Below are 21,863 nucleotides of genomic sequence, written 5' to 3' on the forward strand. Positions count from 1 at the left end.
AGTTCAGGGCCAGCAATGAACGCCATTGCTTCGCCGCTGATCGCAAATTCTGGGCCATTGTATATTTCCGTTAGGATATTGGTGTGGGAGGACTGTTTGTTGGTGGTGTTATTCTCCTCCTTTAAAGGAAGGAGGGCAACTTATGGATGCTTGAGTTTCGGCCAATTCCAGCAATTACTGGGTTGTACAAAACAAGACGCTGGACAATCCAAGTTATCAGCCGTATGTCCCAGAGGTGAAAGGACAATGTTTTCTAACCCACTGCACCATCTAAAGGCCAAAAATATAATGATTCTCGAAGTACATAGAATTCACACCATGTTGGAGAATTCACACTATGTTGGAAAATAAAGTCTAGCACTTGTAACAATTCAAACAAAAGAAATAAAAATAATGTTATGATGTGCATTGAATCGGATTTATTAGCAAAGTAGACTTGATCTAGGCCGACATTCATTGCACTACTGAGGGAGTGCCACATTGTTGCACGTGAGACATTCATTGGAGGCCTGTCTGCCTGTTCAGGTGGATCATGTGGGCGTAAAAATCTTGTGGCAGTATTCACGCAGAGCAAGTGTCCCAGCCAACTTCCCCCCTATTCCCTCTGGCTGGGACTAGGAGGGCATAGTCTAAAAATTACAGCCAGACCTTTCAGGAGTGAAATTAGGAAACACTTCTACACACAAAGGGTGGTAGAAGTTTGGAACTCTCTTCCGCAAATGGCAATTGATGCTAGATCAATTGGAAAGACGGTACCTCCAACAATGCAGCACTCCCTCAGTACTGTGCTGAAGTGTTGTAAGAATATAGGTATGTTTTTGCATTATTCTAATACAGAACAAAGACAACAGCTAATGGTGTTGGCTTAAACTGTGTGCTCACAAAATCTATCTTTTCCCCTCAATGACACTGATAACACCAGGTTATAGTCCAACAGCTTTATTTGAAATCACAAGCTTTCGGAGCGCTGCTCCTTCGTCAGGTGAAGTGGTCACTTCACCAGTGGTCAAGCAGCACTCCAAAAGCTTGTGATTTCAAATAAAGCTGTTGGACTATAACCTGGTGTTGTGTGACTTCCTACATTTGTCCACCCCAGTCCAACACCGGCCTCTCCACATCACTGATAACATTGGAGAAGGATGAATTTCAGATCTGAAGACATTGTAGTGTAAGGATAGGCACATACAGATTATTAAATAAATAGTTTGGCATTAATGATATAATATGGAGCTAAAAGGGTTATTAGGGTAAAACACACAAGGCTTTTTAAAAAAAAAATCAGGCTTTTGATCACAGCAGGCAGCGTGTAAATGAAGGAAATTACTGCAGTATAAATAAGGGAATAGGTTCCTTTCATATTAGATTGCAAGGGATAAGTCGTCAAAGGCTTGGACAAGAAAGGCTATAGTTCAGAATGAGCAAAGATAGGAAGCAAAGATACATTGCAACAGGATGTAAGCACCACCCCCCTCCCCCCACTCCATAATTGTCCAGCAATCTGTTCAAGGATCTAAAGGGCCATAAAACACCCAGTAAAGTTGAATCCTGCAAGAAAATGGTATAAAGAGAGATACAAAAGTTTCACTCGGTAGGAACTTTGGCTACCTTCAAGGCGAGGTAGCGTGAACAGGATTAGTCACGCTCACGATTCCCAGTCAGTTCTCTACACACGTCTTAGACGCAAGGCTAATGTGTACTGCACCGCAATGAAGTTTTACGATGAATGTTTCGAAATAGTAATAAATGAAGTTTATTATCAGACACATTACTGCCTCTAGTTTTCTTTGGAATCGGTTAAAAGGATAAGGAAGGATTTATCAGCTTAAATTTTGGGCTCAAGTCTCTGGAGTGGGGCTTGAACCCACAACCTTCTGACTCAGAGGGAAGAGTGCGGCCCCCTGAGCCACAGCGGACACTTTTCAATCATCTTTGCATAGTGACATGGAATGGGGCGGAAGAGGAATTTTCCATTTCTTTTCTCTTCAATGGTATGGGTTTTAAAATCTGGTTTTCTGTCTCTCCCAGGATGGCTTACGGGTGGGGTGGGGAGCAATGTTCCCTTTAAGCTGCGTGGCCCCGCAGTGGTCTGGAGTTCCCGCACATGCCGCTTGCTGGCTCTTTAATTGGAATAACCGGGCATGCGTGGAAATTTGAATGGGCCGTGCACCCAAAAATAAATGGCAGGGAACATTACATAGAAGATAGGAGCAGGAGTAGGCCATTCGGCCCCTCAAGCCTGCTCTGCCATTCAATGAGATCATGGCTGATCATCCAAATTCAGTACCCTGTCCCTGCTTTCTCCCCATATCCCTTGATCCCTTTAGCCTTAAGAAATATATCTAACTCCTTCTTGAATATATTTAATGAATTGGCCTCCACTGCCTTCTGTGGTAGAGAATTCCACAGGTTCACCACTCTCTGGGTGAAGAAATTCCTCCTCATCTCTGTCCTAAATGGCTTACCCCTTATCCTTAGACTGTGACCCCTGGTTCTGGACTCCCCCGCCATTGGGAACATCCTTCCTGCATCTAGTCTGTCTAGTCCTGGTGGAATTTTATAAGTTTCAATGAGATCCCCTCTCATTCTTCTAAACTCCAGCGAGTATAAGCCCAATCGACCAAATCTCTCCTCATACGTCATTCCTACCATCCCAGGTATCAGCCTGGTGAATCTTCACTGTACTCCCTCCATGGCAAGAACATTGGTGGGGAGTGAATGTATTGTGATGCGCAAGACATCTCAATTCTGTAGGACAGGGTGGAAGGACCAGTAGGTCTTTTGATGTCCATCATTGTTCGTATGCAACAGTTAACATCCACCTGAACTACTGGAACAGGAAGGTCGGTGCTTGATTCAACATCTCAACTGAAGGATGCACTTGCAATGCCAGGCTAGGTTATGTTCTTTAGTCCTGGAGTAGGAATTGAATCCACACATTCTGACTAAGAGACAAGAGCATTACACCAACAAGTTGACAGGCGTGGTACAGAGTGTCTGTATACACTGATAGATGGTTTTAAATTAGAAATGTGATTGCATTGGTGCTAAGAGAGCAAATCTGGCAATCAGACCGATTGATTAGTTTATAAAACACACCAATCCTATTGCTGCCACTGACACTATATGGACAGTAAGGGAATTCTTTACCTACCTCACTCTCGTTGACCAGCTCTTAACAATCAATGAATTCTAGGCTTATTATTCAATAAATGAATCACTGCAGATTAATGTCGGGTATAAGTGCACATCATTCCCACTTCTTACACTTAACGATTTCCTTAAAAACTCTTTCCTTCAACATGGAACAACTCTTGGTGCAGTGATAGAGAAATGTTTTTAGGAACATGCTCCAATTAAATTGATCAGACTGTTTTGTGTTGTCTAATGGTTTTCGAAATCTTAAGACCAAAATGCGTCGCTCTCAGCTCAGAGATATTCTGTGAATTGGGTATTTTACCGTCTGATTTACTTCTTCAATTATCACATCATGCACAGCTCAAGGAGTTCTGCATTTATTATAAAAACAAAATTTACAAGCAATGCAGCAATAGAGATTAAGGCGCCTGCTTCACACGATCATGGCCAAGTCAACAGTGCTGTTTGACAAGGTACAGACAATTGCTGCCATTTTAGACTAAGCGGCAGAATGCGCTGAAAGACACTTCACATCCCAGTGTTTCCCTTGGTTATATTCCCTCCAGCATTCAAGCACAGACATCTCAATGGAACCGCGCCCAGCTGAAAGGGTTAAAAGGAGGTTCGCCTGCTCCAGCATCATTGCCTCTGCTCTGCTGAACTGGTTGAACAAAAGTACCACCTACTCGCTCTCCCCAAAACAGACTGGTAAGAGGCCTGACCAAACCCACAACACGTGCCTCGTGTACTTCTGGTCAGCTGAAACCATGACTGCAGCAATCTGAAACACGAGCTTTACAATCAGATTTTGCTTCCCCCCCCAAATCGAGAGCCGAGGATGCATTGTCATTTCAAAATTGAAAGCATTATCCTCGATACAGTACTTTCAAGGTTAACACCTGAAAACGCAAAGTAAATTACTATTGTGTGAGCCTTGAACCTTTCCTTATTACAATTACAAGGCCTGAATTATATATAAATAGATGCGGTCTGAAGCTGAAAGACAAGCGGATAACCTGGTCACAGATTTCTGTCACTTGTTCTGTTGAAGGGTAACCTGCCATTACTCTACAGATGATGGACCTACCCAGGATTTTCTGCTTTTCCAGATTTCAAGAAGCTTTTTTTTTCAGGTGTTCCTTAATTGATCAAAAAAGAAAAACCACCAGATATAACTCAACTCAGCCCTCAAAATCTCTTCACCTCTTCCCTCAAACACCAGCGAAGTTCCATGCATTAAACACAAATGTGACATTTCAGTCACCATAAAGCAGTAGCCTTGCACAAGCTTTCCCAGAAAGACCGCACCGATCTGAATCAAGGTGCATTTGAACTACAAGTTTACGATTGGTGTAGAAGGGTTTCCACTTCATGCCCATGCTAAGCTGTGTAGTGTAAATCTGTAATTAAGGCCTGACCCAACTCCAGAGCAAAGTAGAGTGAAAGCCTCTCCTGCAGGGAATCTCGCTTTCCTTAGCTCTGGTTTTGGGTCAGACTCTAGATTTAGGCTGAGTTTGCACTATAACTACAGCAATGGTATAAAGTAATTCTCATTGAAAGACTTGCATTTCTATAGCGCCTTTCACGACCTCAGAATGTCACAAAGCGCTTTACAGCCAATGAAGTACTTTTGAAGTGTAGTCACTGTTGTAATGTGGGAAACACAGCAACCAATTTACGCACAGCAAGCTCCCACAAACAGCAATGTGCTAATGACCAGATAATCTGTTTTAGTGATGTTGATTGAGGGATACTGGAGATAACTCCCCTGCTCTTCTTCGAAATAGTGAAATGGGATCTTTTAAATCCACCTAAGAGAGTAGACGGGGCCTCGGTTTAATGTCTCACCTGAAAGTCGGCACCTCTGACAGTGCAGCACTCCCTCAGCACTGCACTGGGAGTGTCAGCCTAGATTTTTGTGCTCAAGTCTCTGGAGTGGGACTTGAACCCACAACCATCTGACTCAGAGGTGAGGGTGCTGCCCACTGAGCCACATCTGACACAAGTTGTAGTGCAAATGCAGTTAGTAATCACTGTAAGCTGGCACAGCACCAAGCTCCGACACTGCCAGGAGTTTAATACCTTGTACAGTACTATTCAGAGTTGTTCTAAATAATACAGCTCAGCCTCTCTAGACCAGCCTTTGGTAACTATGCTAAAAGTGAGTCACAAAGAATGGTTATATCATTAGAGGGCATGGTTCCTGGCAAACAGAAGGCCCAATTAAGTAAACAACAACATATTGCACATTGCGCCATTTAAATTCAGTGATACTCCCTTCTGTTTTGAGTGGATTGAGGAGAGAAGTAGAAAAAAGATACTAGATGTTCTGCGGTTGTTGTACCGAGGCACAGATTCAGCAGGATGAGACTTCCACCCGCCACCCCAGACAATCCTGGCCATGGGATTATTTTAGGTGGGCTTCCCGAGCTTCGCGGCAGCAGTCCCCGAGCCACACGTAAAACGGAACAGACAAATTCTGTGTTCAAATTTGGAACCTACACTACACCCCTTGCAGCCTGGGCAATCCATTGCTCTGCGAGTAACACCCGTTAGTCCCTGGTACCCAAGGTACCGCAGCACAGAGGACGGGAAACATGTCGAAGGATGTATCGCCTTTATTTTGACATGACATTGTACAGCGGAGCCTTGCTTGCAGGGAATGGGGTGCTAAGAATAGGCAGGGACAAAGCGGCCCCGGCTCGGAGCAATTTTCCATCCTGCCTGTGCCCATCATATTGAATTAGCAGTGGAGGGGGCAAAAAATCCAGACCACAATTTCTAAATTCCAAAGTAAACTGGATCAGCATAGTCACACATTGAAGTGCATCGAGAAACTGGCTGCAACCTTGCATAACCTTCAACATACTTTTAGATTTATCCCTCCTCACCCCCCCCCCCCCCCCCATTAAAAGGAAAAAGTTCAATGTATTTCTTCTCATTCTATTTTTCCTTAATTTCCCATTTTAACCTGCTCTGCTTTAAGACCATTCACTCCTTGCTGGGATTTGGTTTCAGGAGATGTCCTCCATCCGGTTCCTTGCCCAGGAGACCATTATTCATGTAAGAGTCTGGACAGTGAGCATCAGTATGGGGGCTGGGAGGGAGGGAGGGGGGGCTTCACAGCTGAGTCAAATCCTGCCCCCACCCAAAGTCCACACACATACATGCACTTTGTAGCAGCAGTTGCTGGGTTGCATTGAGGAGTGGAAATTCTGGCCAATTAACCTCCCCCCGCCCCACCTTCACTCAGGAACAAATTTTGGCAACCCAACGCCCACCGTGACCGAGGGCAGTTATCCGAGCACAGACTGGGATTCGAAGCTGCCACTTCCAACCAAGCCCAACAAGCCATCGGGGGAGCCATTTCCTTTTCGGTTGTACTTATTTGTACCTGGCTGCAGCTTTTCTCTTCCCCCTTAAATCAAAATTTGCCGTTCTATGTACTCGATTCTCAGTATCGAGATCTCTGCGCTCCTCCAATTCTGGCCTCTTGCGAATTCCCGATTTTAATCACTCCATCAGTGGCTGCCGTACCTTCAGCTGCCTGGGCCCCAAGCTCTGGAATTCCCTCCCGAAACCTCTCTGCCTCTTTAAGACGCTCCTTAAAACCTACCTCTTTGACCAAGCTTATGCGGCAATGGTGTTTGATAACACACCTGTGAAGCTCCTTGTGACATTTTACTACGTTAAAGGTGCTATATAAATGCAAGTTGTGGTTGTTGGTCCCTACCCTTTAATGCTGGTCAATACTGAACCTTTGAGATCGCCAATGTTAAATTCCTCCTGGTCTTGCCCTCATCTCTTGATTTCGGCTCTAAATTGACGTGCGCTCCTACAGATTTCACAACGCCTTCCTTCACTTCATCACTAGACATCAAATTGGTGAGCACAATGTGAAAATGTAAATCTACAACCCTCCCGTAACAATGCAGCGCATTGCCACACAAGATAAGGCCACTAATGTGCAAGATCAGTCCTGCGCTCCGTGTTCTTGATCAGTTTTCCTGATGTACAAGAGGATACCGAGCGGAGGCCGAGTGGCTCCTGGTACTGGCGACAGTAACACTGCAGCATCTTTAGGACTAGACCAACTCCTTGCACCAAGGGCCCAGTGGAGAGCGAAGGACAGGACCAACTCGGCAGAGAATTTGGGTGAAGACAAAAAAGGTGCAATTCAAACAGCTGGAGACACGAGCTATGACACAACCTTCGACAGGGCAAAACAAATTTTAAAAACGCCTCGAAGCACACACGCTAGTGAATAACAGAACTATGCGAGCCTGCTCACCACACTTTCTAACACACATTAGTCACATTAACTGTCAACCATCACATAAATATTAGAGCATTTCGCTTTAGTATTTACCCAAGAACTCTTTCCGTCACACCGCCAAAAAGAACACGGTCTTTTAGAAGCATATAGATGGCATATGGTGAATGTTAACTTTTTAAACCATGGTAACCACACTGCTTAAATACTAAACGCCTAACCAGAGGGTCTTAAAAATAGTGAAAGGCGCCATCGAAGTACAGGCTACGAATTCTGCTGCCCAGATTGCATCGTATTCTTGGCTGAAGGAGACAGCAAGAACCTAGAAGGAACAAAATGATATATATACACACACCCCATCACACATATGTGGAGGGGAAAAAAACTAGGATTAAAGTGCTCTTGAAATTTTCAATTTGGTGCATCTTGACATTTTCTTCAGTCTCTTTGATTCTGCTTGTTCTTGGGTGGTTGCAATACAAATTAAAGTTAGCAAAGTTTGAACACAAAAAGATGGGTTGCAGAGCCACACAAACAGAAACAGTGATCAGCCACCCAAAGGACCACAATATTTTTACTGTTGAGTTCAGGAGGCATGAGATTTCAACCAGAACAATAGGAATGTGGGGGAAGAGAGCGTGTAGAGAAACTGGTGGCAAGATGCCTTCATCTTCGCCCATTTAAAACGGAGATGAGGAGGAATTTCTTCTCTCAGAGGGCTGTGAATCTTTGGAATTCTCTTCCCTGAGAGAGCTGTGGAGGCGGAGTCATTGAATATATTTAAGGTGGAGATAGACAGATTTTTGAACGATAAGGGAGTCAAGGGCTATGGGGAGCGGGCAGGGAAGTGGAGCTGAGCCCAAGATCAGATCAGCCATGATCTTATTAAATGGCGGAGCAGGCTCGAGGGGCCGAATGACCTACTCCTGCTCCTATTTCTTATGTTCTTATGTTCTAGTACAGGAAACACCTTGGTACTTGTTGCGGTGACTATACATTGTGTGTTTATACAACACGATCAAAAGGCTAAAGCACGTGGGACACCTGCTTCGAGATTGAAAGGACAGAGATCAACAGCTCACAAATGAAAGCACTGCGATCATTTCAGGAACCATATTCTGCTATTTCTCGGTGCAAAGTAACGGCGGGCTCGAGGGCAACGAAGGGGACATTTTCTAGAGTCTTTTCTACTCCTCAGAGTAAGACCAAGGAGTCATTTTTATAATTGTTTGCAACTAGGACTGCAGGGCAAAAAAGAAAATAGTGCATTTCACAAAAATTAGCAGTAACACCAGAGGACTTTTACACAATAAAAATAACATTGCTGGTGAAAACTGTACTTGCAGTACGGACACTGACCACCACCTGTCAAAATCTATTTTTCGAATAGATTTGTCGGATCTAATAATTCTAGCATAATTGAGAGTAGGAACTGTATTGCTCCTGGCAACGCTACAGTTACAACATAATGAAACTCTTGGGGGGTATATTAAAAAGAAACATGACTATAAATATAACCCCTATCGGCCAACCAAATCGATCCTGCGTCACAAAGCTTATTCGTGACTCAAAAGTAAAGCAGAATATACAGATCAGATCAAGACGTAAAATTTGTATCGAAAAAGACACTGGTGATGCGCGCGGGTGGTTAATCCTAGCCAATTATTTGAATGCCTAGTTCTTCCGCCGTCTTTTCTATATTGTCAGACGAGGTCCCCTCGACCTCCATATTAGTGTCCTCAGCGGATGCCTCGCTGTCCCCCGTGGTATGCGGTGCATTGGTCAGAACGTAGTAAACGGTTTCATTCTCTCCGTGCTCGTTTGTCCGATTGACCACCCGGATGATGGGGCTTTTAGTCGAGGAGTCCGAAGGCGATTGTCGGAGATGTTCCCCACCGGCCACCTCACCGTGACTGGCGTGTTCCGCGTACTCGGCTGTACAATGGTTTGGAGAGTCGGGGCTGTGCTGCTCCATGCCGTGCTCCTCGCCGTTTGATTCTTCCACCGGCTCCAGTATAATCCCCCTCAGATTAGCTTCCGACAGAACCAAACTATCAGACATGCCGCCCGAGCGGCCTTCCTGCTTTTCCCGGTCTTTCATTAGTTGTTCCGTCAGTTCGACACTCTCGTAACGCACCAACTGCAGCCGCATGTAGCCATCTTCATGCTCTTTGTATCTGGGTGAATGAACATTAATGCAAAAAGGTGAGAGCGTGCAGTTTGTGCCCCACTTATTACTTTCTCTGCTCTCTAGCTTGACCCACACCTTGTAACACTGCTTAGCCAAGAGGGGGAGACAGGCAGTTAACCGGCTCCAAGGCTACCTCAAGCAAGAATCTAGGTCAGGAGAGGTCTGCGGGTGAATGGGGTAGGGGAAGGAAGGGTAAAGACAAAGAAGTGGAGAAAAGAAATCTTTTTTTCCCTCCCTTCCGGTAACAGTTAAGACTGACGAGTTGCTATGTGGGACACAGCAGATGTAAACTCAGGATAACTGCATCAATGTGCTATGCCACTATTGCCACACACAACTTCAGGTCAAGAGAATGCCTTCCTGAGCGAGGTCATAAACGATTGGGAACAGCTGTATGTTTGTCCCAAACATGTCCACGGGTTTTGTGGACGCACTGGTCAGGACCCAATGTCAGGTCCTGGGACAAACAATACATCGGGCGAGTGAAATACTGCATTTCTGCAGCAAGATGTCCCAAGTGAACAAAGAGTTTCCACCATAAGCTAGAGGAACATCACTTCGATTAGGCACTTTACAGCCTTCCGGACTCGACAGGGAGTTCAACAATTTCAGATCATAACCTCTGCCCCCATTTTTTTCTGACTGCAGCTGTTGATGTTTCTGCTAATCCCATTTACACCTCCTCTAGACCCATCTTTTGTTTCTTTACTTGTCCCATTACCATCTCCTTTCGCCTTGTACTATCATCCCTTTTGTCATTTAATCTCTCCTGTCTTCCACCCTATCACAGACCTTCCCTTCTGTTCTTCCCCTGCCCCTGCACTTGCTTAAAACCTGTTACATCCCTAACCTTTTCCAGTTCTGATGAAAGATCATCGACCTGAAAACGTTAACTCGGTTTCTCTCTCCACAGGTGTTGCCTGACCTGCTGAGTATTTCCAGCACTTTGTTTTATTTCAGGTTTCCTGCATCTGCAGTATTTTGCTTTTGTAAAAGTTTCCATTGGTAAGTAGTCAAAAATAGGCACTCATTTTTTCCCCTCAAATGACCAATTTAGGCACATTATCTCAGTCTAGGACAAGGGGACATAACCCTAAAATCAGAGCCGGGCCATTCAGGAGAGGGGTTAGGAAACTCTCATCGCAAAGGTTGGTAGAAGTGTGGAAGTCACTCCCACAAAAAGCAGTAGATGCTAGCTCAATTAATAATTTGAGAGCGATAGATTTTTGCTAGCCAAGGGTATAAAAGGATATGGAGTCAAGGCAGGTGGATGGAATTAAGATGCAGATCAGCCACGATCTCACTGAATGGCGGAACAGGCTCCAGAGGCTGAATGGCCTCCTCCTGCTCCGATGTGCCAACCTTGAATCTCTCACGTGTGAGATTTTTTGCAATCGTTTTTTAATCCACCTGGACTTGCACCTCTTTTGCCAGGAAGGTCAGCAAGCTGACCTGGATCAGCTGCAAAGAGGCGCAAAGGCACTGCCCAGGTAGGGTGCCCTCTCCTTCCAATTCTCTCCATCTCCTCTCCCCGCCAGACAAGGAGATGTCAGCTTCTGCTCACCCACAAAATCCGTAAAGAATAAGACCAAGAACTGATCAGAACAGAGTAAGTGAAACTATGTCTGTTGACAGGTTACAATGGGCATGAGTGCCCCAGATCTAAGCATCATCTGTGAAACTTCCAATCCCTGTGGCTGGTCTATCACAGAGGAACTGGACACAGGTGATATTTCATTTTACACATTTTCTTTGTTTTATGGTTTAGTTCCTTATTAGTTGTGCCTCTCTAAAAAGGAGGCACTTTGTTTGTTTGATGACACTGCGACAACCCAGTGTCTCCTTATGGGTTCTCTTAGAAATACTCTACTTACAGATGTGCACAGAATGGTTGAGGGCAACTGATGGGACACAACTCTGACCCCAAAATGTCACTGGGCCATTTTCCCATATCTTACTGCTCCTAAACTAGACATTAAGTTTTATTTCCTTACAGATTTTGTTCAAATATATATATATATATATATATATATATATATATAACCATTTCAAGTCCATGCTGGGGAAAAATTCTCCATTTCAAGTCCATGCTGGGGATTGAAACACTTTTCTGCTTTAGTTGCAGCTGGTGTCAGCATCAAACAGTCTGGGGGACCCCGAGGGTTCACTAGATTGATTCCTGGGATGAGAGGGCTGTCCTATGAGGAGAGATTGTGTAGAATGGGCCGATACTCTCTGGAGTTTAGAAGAATGAGAGGTGATCTCATTGAAACATACAAGATTCTGAAGGGGATGGACAGGGTAGATGCTGAGCGGTTGTTTCCCCCTGGCTGGAGAGTCTAGAACTAGGGGGCATAATCTCAGGATAAGGGGTCGGCCATTTAAGACTGAGATGAGGAAGAACTTCTTCACTCAGAGGGTTGTGAATCTTTGGAATTCTCTGCCCCAGAGGGCTGTGGATGCTGAGTCATTGAGTATATTCAAGGCTGAGATCGATAGATTTTTGGAATCAAGGGATATGGAGATCGGGCAGGAAAGTGGAGTTGAGGTCGATGATCAGCCATGATCTTACTGAATGGCGGAGCAGGCTCGAGGGGCCGTATGGCCGACTCCCGCACTTACTTCTTATGTTCTTAACCCAGCTCATGAACATCCCCGGCTCCACCTGTGTAACCAGCTCCGTTTCCCACAGCAGCTACTCTTTATGGTCTCTGAAATTGAGACGGCTAGTTCAGTGCCAAACTTTGGGCAATTTTCCATCATTGAGTTGTGGCTGCAGTAACCCATTTCATATACTCAAAGAGACGCACCCCATCAACCCAACTAGAAAGCAGCAAAATAGGACTGGGTTGTCTCAGTCCCCGAGGAGGTCCCAAATTTAATGTAGGTAAGCAAGGACAAATGGTTCAGCTCCTATACTAAAAATGTCTATGATTTTAAACCAAGAGATGGCTGAAAGGACAGTGTGTTGACCCAGTTTCCTTGTGGTCATACAAATTAAACCGAGACACCGTAAAGATGTACAACAGCTTTACAGGATTCTGACACTTCACCAATTTAATTGAAGCAGAATAATTTTATAACACCCCATTATAAAAGCGCTCAATCTCTGTTGGATGATTTGTGGAGTTTAGCCCCAGATCCCACGGCCAATTACCTTTCTGAAGTGGGCTGACTACAAGCAAATACACTGCCTGTGGGCACGTACATGTGCACTTAATTTACAGTATGATTTCTACTCCAAATGAATCGAGAGATCAGGACAAGATCTCCGTCACATTTAGTACGAAAACAAGCAACAAATTTACGTTCATGGATTGTTGCAAATTAATAATGTTCACTAAGAATTTCCTGACATTAGTCCTATTTTGCTGTTGGCTAGTTTGAATCTGTGCCACTTTGCCTGACTGCCGCTGCTTAAATTGATTTGAAGTTCTGGTTTTACCTTTTCTGTCGTTTAGTATGTTCGATGAAGCTCTCTCCTTTTCAGGGTGGAAAAGCCCAAGTTGCTCTCGCCCGAGTCAGAAGGTTGTGGGTTCAAGTCCCACTCTGGAGACTTGAGCACAAATATCTAGACAGACACTCCCAGTGCAGTGCTGAGGGAGTGCTGCCTTTCGGATGAGACGTTAAACCGAGGCCCCGTCTGCTCTCTCAGGTGGACATGAAAGATCCCATGGCACTATATCAAAGATGAGTAGGGGAGTTCTCCCCCCACCCCCCCCCGGGTGTCCTGGCCAATATTTATCCCTCAATCAACATCACTAAAAACAGATTGTCTGGTCATTATCACATTGCTGTTGTGGGAGCTTGCTGTGCACAAATTGGCTGTAGCGTTTCCTACATTACAACAGTGACTCCACTTCAAAAAGTACTTCCTTGGCTGTGAAGCGCTTTGAGACGGCCGGTGGTCCTGAAAGGCGCTATATAAATGCAAGCCTTTCTTTCTTTCTATTCCTGATCACTCAGTCCTCCAAACTTCAGCTATAAGCACTGCCTGGGAGAGTCTTTCTTCTATCGCGGGGCTGCGAAGCCCAGTCTCAGATGTGAAACCGAACCGTTTCAGTACATTTACTGCATTTTCCTCGAACGGAGGAGCAATTTTCTACCCGGCTACCAAAGTTATTGAGAAAAGATACTCATATTTATTTTCATGGATTGTTGCAAATTAATCATTTCTGGACACAGGCAGTGTTCCTCCCCTAAGCTGCGCTCGTGCGCAGCGATCGGGAAGGTACCGACCAGGCAGGCCGCTCGCAAGCTGCTCCCTCTAAGAAACCGCGCGTTGGGGCCATTTAAAGGTACCGCGCACAAAAAAAGGGAACATTGGTCACAGGAGGGAAGGGGCAGGGGAGCAACAAGACATCTGGTGATTTGCGGCAGTGAGAAAGAACATTTCCCACTTCTTCCCACGCCCCCGCACTCCTGAATTCTTGCGCATCATCTAGTGGTTAGTTAGAGTGGCAGAGGACCCTGCTCTCTCCGGTAAGGAATGGTACGGAGCACAATATTAAAAGAGAGAGAGAAATGCACAATCTGCCAACATACCTGAACCGTGGGTGACCTGAAGGCCACTTAAACTGATGCTTCTTCCTGAGGTGCACAGTCAGATTGTTGCCTCTGGTGAAACACTTGTCACAAACATGGCATTTGTATCTAGGCTCCAAATCCCCCTGGGAAGGCACAATGACACCAAATCAGGAGCTTAAAGATGGCAAAGCTAAACTAAACCCAGCTGCAGCCACAACTGATCTCAAAGCAGAGTACCTAACAGACAGAAAGACAGGCAGACAGACTGAATTACAAAGAATTAATTAAATTGCAAATGCTCCTGACAATTTTGGAAATTGGCTTTTGGAGTGTTACTGAGCCTGTGTGAAAGAGTCAAATTAATATGCAGTTCAAGCTGACGAATCCGGTGTTAATGATGTGGTGATAAAATTCTAGAGTGTCAGCGAACTGCTGTCATGAACATGTCCTGGTAGTCTGCTTCACAGCTGCACGGATACAAGCTTGAGATCAAGTTGCTCACCTGCCTTTGCGATCGTGGATAGTGCAGGGAGATCGAGAAAAGGTGCAAGAAAAATATCCCAAGAAATCCCACCCTCGCTAACAACAATTATGTAGAACAGCCAGGTCTGGATAGATCAATTCAGTGTTCTACTCCACTCCCTACAAAGAACAGTGTGCCTTCAAGAAGTCAAACTACAGAGTTTCTTATAAGGCCTATGTGTTTGTCAAAATCATCACTGGTCTAGTGCAGAGGCACCAGTTTCACATTTTCTGTAGCGGTTTAATTTGGTGTCAGTAGTAACAACAACTAGTATTTACATAATGCCTTTAAAGTAGTAAAATGTCCCAAGCCACTTCACAGGAGCGATTATCAAACAAGATTTGATGTCGATCCACAAAGAGATATTCGGGCAGGTGACCAAAAGCTTGGTTAAAGAGGTAGGTTTTAAGGAGCGTCTTAAAGGAGGAAAGAGAGGTCGAGAGGGGGAGAGTTCCAGAACTTAGGGCCTTGGCAGCTGAAGGCACGGCTGCCAATGGTGGAGCGATTAAAATCGGGTTGCTCAAGAGGCCAGAAGTGGAGGAGCGCAGTAACCAAACATTGCAAAACAATAATCATCTACTCTGCTTTATTGATGCAACATCCCATTCCAGGCGGGATACCGTGGCGGTTAACCATACAGGTGGACTGGCAGTGCAGCTAATGGGCCGTACAGATTTCACTTGGAAGAAAAAAAGCAGCAAAACGGTGCACTGCCTTCAACTGCTTACCTCATGTACCTTCCTGTAATGGGACTTGATGGAATATTGGGATCGTGCACTGAACGTACAACCTGCAAACTCACAGCGATAGGTCGGATCCTCACTGTGTGTATCCAAATGCTTTCTTAGATCCACCAAGTTCTTGCAGCTGGGGCGAAACACATTACAGCAATTACCTCTCTAAAATACTTCACATTTTTATACAAATCTACAACCTCCCCAATAATATTTGAACCCCCCCAACACAAATGACAGCACAGAATTTGAGACTTGCCCCAAGAATGCTTGCTTGATTTTTTTTTATTTTTTAAAGGCAGATATTTGCTGAGGGTGGCGGGGGGGGGGGGGGGATCATAAGTGATCCTGTAACAGAGGCGTCAGACACAGATCTATTCAGTTCAACAGTCACAAAAAGGCCTCAAGGTGAATCTTTCAGGGTTCTCCAGCTAGTTTGCATTAAGGCAGGTACATCCTATTCTATTCCAGAGTCTAAAAGATTAAAATACAGGAGTGAGTCAAACAGAAACCCTTTCAATTAAGCTGGGATTGGTCACATTACTGGCAGTATATTGCAGACCACTAAACAGTGGATCAAGGATGAAATTTGTAGATGAAATAGAATGGTGGGTGACCTAAGAAAACTACTAGGCACTTGGTCTAAGTGTTAAACAAAGCTTTAATCAACTGTTTTACAACATGGAGGTCTAGTTGTGTCCTTCACTACAGGAAACTTTCGATTTACCGGCACCTAAATAACCGGAAATCTCGGTTAACCGGCAAAATTCAGGAGTAGGTTCAGGTAAGTTTTACTTCATATTGTACTTGCCTTCCTCGATATGTTGCTGTGCAAGGGTGTGGCTGCAGCTGTTGCTAAGCTACAGAGATGCTTGGGACTTGTAGCCATTGTTCTGAACCTGTTGCTAAGCAACAGGGTTTGTTGCTTTATACGGAGCTCTCATCTCTCCGTACCTTTTACTATAGCTTTCGGTTATCCGGAATTTTTGATGAACCGGCACGTCGGTCCCGGGTAAAAAAAAAAAAGTTTCCTGTAGTTCCTGTTAAGAATGTCCTGCGCAAGCTGGACCCGTGCCAGAGTATTTATACTCTCCCTGGACAGCGCCACCCGCAGGCCGCTCAGTATTATTTCATAAGTCTTTCTTTCATGAATGACTGATTCATGTCAGTGGGTATAAGCAATAGTTGGCATTGTAAGAGATTGCAACGATCCAAAAGTGGACTGGGGAAAAAGGGGAGTATTTTTTGGAGGTTAATCAAGATTGTTTTGTCAGTCATAACAGAAAATGCTGGAAAAACTCAGCAGGTCAGGCAACATCCGTGGACAGAAATTTGAGTTGATGTTTCGGGTCGAACCCTTCTTCAAAACTGGAAAGAAAAGATAGATCGGAGGCAGGGCTGCGATCGGACAAAAGAATAAAAGAAACAAAAGAAGTAAAAAAGAGACAATAAAAAGGTGTTAGAAGCTAGACGAGATGGTAATAGGCTGAGATTAGGTGTAAAGTGTACTGGCAGGGCAAGGGATAGCTGCCAGGTGTGAGAGCGAAACAAAAGGAAAGGGGGGAAAGAAGTGGAAAAATTACAAGAAAAAATGAAATAGAGGCCGAGGTTATGATCTGAAATTGTTGAACTCGATAGAGAGTCTGGAAGGCTGCAGAGTGCCTAATCGGAAGATGAGGTGCTGTTCCTCGAGTTTACGTTGAGCTTCCGTGGAACAATACAAGAGGCCAAGGACGGTGAGGTCCGAGTGGGAATGGAGCGTTGAATTAAAATGACAGGCGACCGGAAGCTCGGGGTCACCCTTACGGACTGAATGGAGGTGTTCCGCAAAGCGGTCACCCAATCTGCGTTTGGTCTCCCCAATGTAGAGGAGACCGCATCGTGAGCAGTCAGTTTGTTGATACTTCAACAGGGAAGGAAGTATTGCATGACCTGGTTCTGATTAATGAAAGGAGCCAGTAGGCAACCTGAAATGAGGGCAGCATGTGTGAAATGCTGAGCATATGATTAACTTCAGGGCAAGCACAGAAAAGTAAAATAAAAATGAAGGACAATTGCACTTTACAGGATACAATCACATTGGAGCAAGATAGAAAGAGACCTTGCCCAGATTGAACGATTAAGCACTTGGTGCAGATAATAAACATTAAAGGCTGGACAAATATAAAAAGCATAGGAAAGCTACATGAAGTGAGATTAAAAAGGCTAAGAGAAACTATAGCACAGAACAATAGCAAAAAAAAATCTAAAAGCCAATAAAAAGGCATTCAGTAGGCACCTTATTGGCAAGAGGACAGCCAAGGTAGGGACAAGCTTACAGTAGAGACTGGGGAAAATGGCAGAAATACTAAATAAGTACTTTGCCTTAATTTTCACAGAGGAGATGGAAACTGGGATTGTAGAAAAAATTTAAGATAGTCAAATATTAAGATAATCAATGGTTTGCATCCAAGGATCCCGAGGGAAGCTACAGAACAAACAGAGGCTCCGACTATAATGTTCTAAAGATTCTGAGAAGGGGGGATAAATGGGACACCCTTATGAAGATACTTTTGAGAAGCAGGAACTTTGTTCATTGCAGTGGAGAAGGTTAAGGGGCGAGTTCAAAAAGATCGTCAAGATTGTGATGGGTTACGATGGAGTAAATGGTGATTGGTTGGTGAAATGGTAACAAAAGGGTGCAAATTGAAGGCCAGTTAGTCTTGCTTCAAAGTTGGCAACCTACCAGAATTACTTGAAGAAACGCTGGTTAGTCAAGTTTAAATCAGCAAGGATTTCTAAAAGGGCAGGTCATGTGCTTGACCAACATTGAACTCTTTGAAAACGAATCGGAGAGGACACAGGAAATGCAGTTGATGTGGTTTAAGAACATAAGAAATAGGAGCAGGAGTAGACCATTTGGCCCGTCGAGCCTGCTCCGCCATTCAATATCATGGCTGGTCGTTTATCTCCACTCCACCTTCACGCACTAGCCCCATATCCCTTAATTCCCCAAAAATTATCGACTTCTGTCTTGAATATACTCAACGACTGAGCATCCACAGCTCTCTGGGGTAGAGAATTCCAAAGATTCACAACCCACTGAGTGAAGAAATTTTTCCTCCTCTCATTCCTAAATGGCCTACCCCTTATTCTGTGACTGTGAACCCATGTTCTAGATTCCCCAGCCTAGTCTACTCAATCTCTCCTCATAGGGCAATCCCCTCGTTCCAAGAACCAGTCTAATGAACCTTCGTTGCACTCCCTCTAAGGCAAGTACGTCTTTCCTTAGGTAAGGAGACAAGAACTGTACACAGTATTCCAGGTGTGGCCTCACCAATGCCCTGTATAATTGTAGTAAGATGTCTTTACTCTTATATGGATTGTTGAAAATGATTCAATAAGCATAAAACATAAAATACTTGTAGCTAAGTTAATGGAACCTAGGATTAAGGGGATCACGGCCACATGGATAGAAGTTATTGGAGGGCAAAGGGCAGCCGCAAGAGGAAGTTTTTTGACTCTAAAGGCGCCGTGTATGCCGTTCCTTCGGGTTCCTATTGGGGCTGCTCTTATTTACAACATACATTATGGTCTGGACGTCGGAATTAAGGAAATAATTTTGAAATTTGCTGATGACACCACATTGGAGAATATGGCAAATTGTGGCAAGGATCATTCCCTTTAAGCTGCATGGCCGCGCAGTGACCTGGCTTTTAAATAAGCTAAAACGCGCAGGCGCGGAATATTGAATGGGCCGCGCAGGCCCCCCACCCCCTAAAAAAAAATTGGAGGGAACGTTGATAAAGGACTGTGAAAGACTGAAGGGGAACATAGGAAGGCTGGTAGGCTGGACAAATAGGTGGCCAATGCAGTGCAATGTAGATAAATGTGAAGTAATGCATTTTGGAAGCAAGAATAGGTGGAACTGAAGTACGGTGCGCCTTAAATGGTCACATTTTAAATGCAGTATAGGAGCAGGTGGTCTTGCCGTGTAAATACATAGGTTAAAGATCGCAGTAAATTGAATTGTTGGTTTTGTATAGAGAGATATCGAATACAGAAGCAAGGAGATAATGTTGAACATGTACAGGACTTTAGTTAAGCTGCAGTCGGAGCATCGTGTATAGTTTTGGGCACCCCATTATGGGAAGGATGTAAAAGCAATACAAACGTTGCACATAGATTTATTAAGATGTTACCAGGGATGAGAGGGTTAACGTTATGAAAATACTTTTGAGAAGCAGGAACTTTGTTCATTGCAGTGGAGAAGGTTAAGGGGCGAGTTCAAAAAGATCGTCAAGATGGTGATGGGTTACGATAGGGTAAATGGTGATTGATTGGTGAAATGCTAACAAGAGGGTACAAATTTAAGAGGTACGAAAGTACATTACTACCTGACCAACAAGTAGCACGGTATCACTAAAGACAGCCACGGAAAAACCCAGACTGACCCATACTTCCAGGCAACGGAGAATAATACGGAGCTGGAAAAGCAGGAATAATAGGACAAGATACACCAATATTTTAACACTGAAGGGCATACCTGTATTCACAATAATCACACCGGAATGGTTTCTCGTCGCTATGGCGGAATTTGATGTGGTTACGCAAGGCAGAAGGTGCTGGGCAGGTCATATCACAAAATGGGCACTTGTAATAGTTCACTAGAAAACAAACATTGAATGTTCTAACAAAACATAAAACATAAAACATAAAAGAATTAGGAACAGGAGTAGGCCATACGGCCCCCTCGAGCCTGCTCCGCCATTCAATAAGATCACGGCTGATCTTCAACCTCAACTCCACTTTCCCGCCCGATCCCCATACCCCTCGATTCCCCAAGAGTTCTCTCAAACCCAGCTGAGTATTTTGTGTGTGCCCTCATGATGAGGGACAGTCAACTGCTTACTGAGACGTAGGATGATTGCCTTTTCTTTCTTCTGTACACAAACAGAAGGAACTCCAAACACACTGTAACATCCCATGTACAAGTCGTGCTTGTTTTCATCATCTCCAATTATTTTGCAAAGTTTTTATTTCTGATCTTGATTTGAGAGAAGTTGTTGAGTTTTCTTTTGCATGGGGGTGGGATAATGCGAGATTCAGCCCATCTAACTAAAAAGGCTCCTTATTTGACGCCGTATAAAGGCCACCGCTCCCAACCATCGGGAGGTATTCAAGTCAGGAAATGAGTAATAAATACCGAATATCACCAGGCCTGCAATGAACTTTCCCAACTCAGCTCCAATATGCATGGTATATTGAAAAGAAGGTTGATCCATAATACCCTGTATTCACCCTATAGATTACAGCAACTAAGCAGCTCCCCTCTACGAGAAGGAGCGGAAATCGTGAAATTGCATGGCCCGCAGGAAGGTGAAATACATTAACAATCTCAGAGAAGGGTGGAGGCTACTTAGGACTGCGCTGTTTATTTTAAAAAATTGACTTTTCTATAGCGCCTTTCACGACCTCAGGATGTTCCAAAGCGCTCTACAGCCAATGAAGTACTTTTGAAGTGTAGTCACTGTTGTAATGTGGGAAACACAGCAGCCAATTTGCACACAGCAAACTCCCACACACAGCAATCTGATAATGACCAGCTAACGTTTTTAGTGATGTTGGTTGAGGGATAAATATTGGCCAGGACAGCGGGGATAACTCCCCTGCTCTTCTTCAAAATAGTGCCATGGGATCTTTCATGTCCGATGGGGCCTCGGGCCTCGTATTAATGTCTCATCCGAAAGACGGCACCTCCGACAGTGCAGCACTCCGTTAGCCTGGATTTTTGTGTTCAAGTCTCTGAAGTGAGACTTGAACCCACAACCTTCTGACTCAGAGGAGAGAGTGCTGCCCACTGAGCCACGGCTGACACTTGAAATGGAACTTAAAATTAAAAAACATGAAATTAAAATGGAACGCAAATGATGCTGGTAAAAGCTGGCGTTTCATCCCTATAAAACTGACATCATGAGTGAAAGGGGCAAGAGTTTGTATGAAAAGGTCCCCCCCCCCGGTTGAAAAGATTAGCAGCAGCAATAAAACCCTGCTTACCATGATGCCGCATGTGATCCCTGAGTAGCCGCTCAGTGGCGAATCTCTTTGAACAGTGGGAGCACTGAAACCGCTGGTCTAGTGAGACAAAAATGATGACAGACGATTCTTTTAGTAATAGGTTCAGTACGGTGTAAAAATAGACAGACATTCACATGCTGCCTCTGTGAAGTTCTGTATCTAGGTCAATGACATCAAATGGCATGCTCAGCCACAAACCCAGTTTGAAGTCACTGGATTTACACAAAGTCACATTGTAAATAACTGTTACAGGCTATTGCCACACTGGGATGACAAATCGACCCACTCAAGGCACCATTTAACTCCTCCATCACCATCCCTGGGTCTGTCCCATCCCACCGGCAGGACAGACCCACCAGGGGAGGCGGCACAGTGGTATACAGTCAGGAAGGAGTGGCCCTGGGAGTCCTCAACATTGACTCC

General features: G+C 44.5%; 1 protein-coding gene across 1 annotated transcript in view; it reads right to left on the reverse strand.

Annotated features, from left to right (window-relative positions):
- Positions 1–3,496: 3,496 nt before the first annotated feature.
- Positions 3,497–21,863, reverse strand: part of hinfp (histone H4 transcription factor) — a 39,343-nt gene continuing 20,976 nt past the window's right edge. The window contains exons 7-11 of the mRNA XM_085967846.1: positions 21,420–21,497; positions 19,909–20,029; positions 15,378–15,516; positions 14,145–14,269; positions 3,497–9,585 (exon numbers count right to left, since the gene is read on the reverse strand). Of these exons, the coding sequence (XP_085823972.1) occupies positions 9,063–9,585; positions 14,145–14,269; positions 15,378–15,516; positions 19,909–20,029; positions 21,420–21,497 (986 nt within the window). The 3' untranslated portion in view covers positions 3,497–9,062. The remainder of the gene's footprint in view (positions 9,586–14,144; positions 14,270–15,377; positions 15,517–19,908; positions 20,030–21,419; positions 21,498–21,863) is intronic.

Source organism: Somniosus microcephalus, chromosome 26 (assembly GCF_052327205.1).
Source record: "Somniosus microcephalus isolate GS21.2 chromosome 26, FLI_Smic_1.0, whole genome shotgun sequence".
Taxonomy (NCBI): domain Eukaryota; kingdom Metazoa; phylum Chordata; class Chondrichthyes; order Squaliformes; family Somniosidae; genus Somniosus; species Somniosus microcephalus.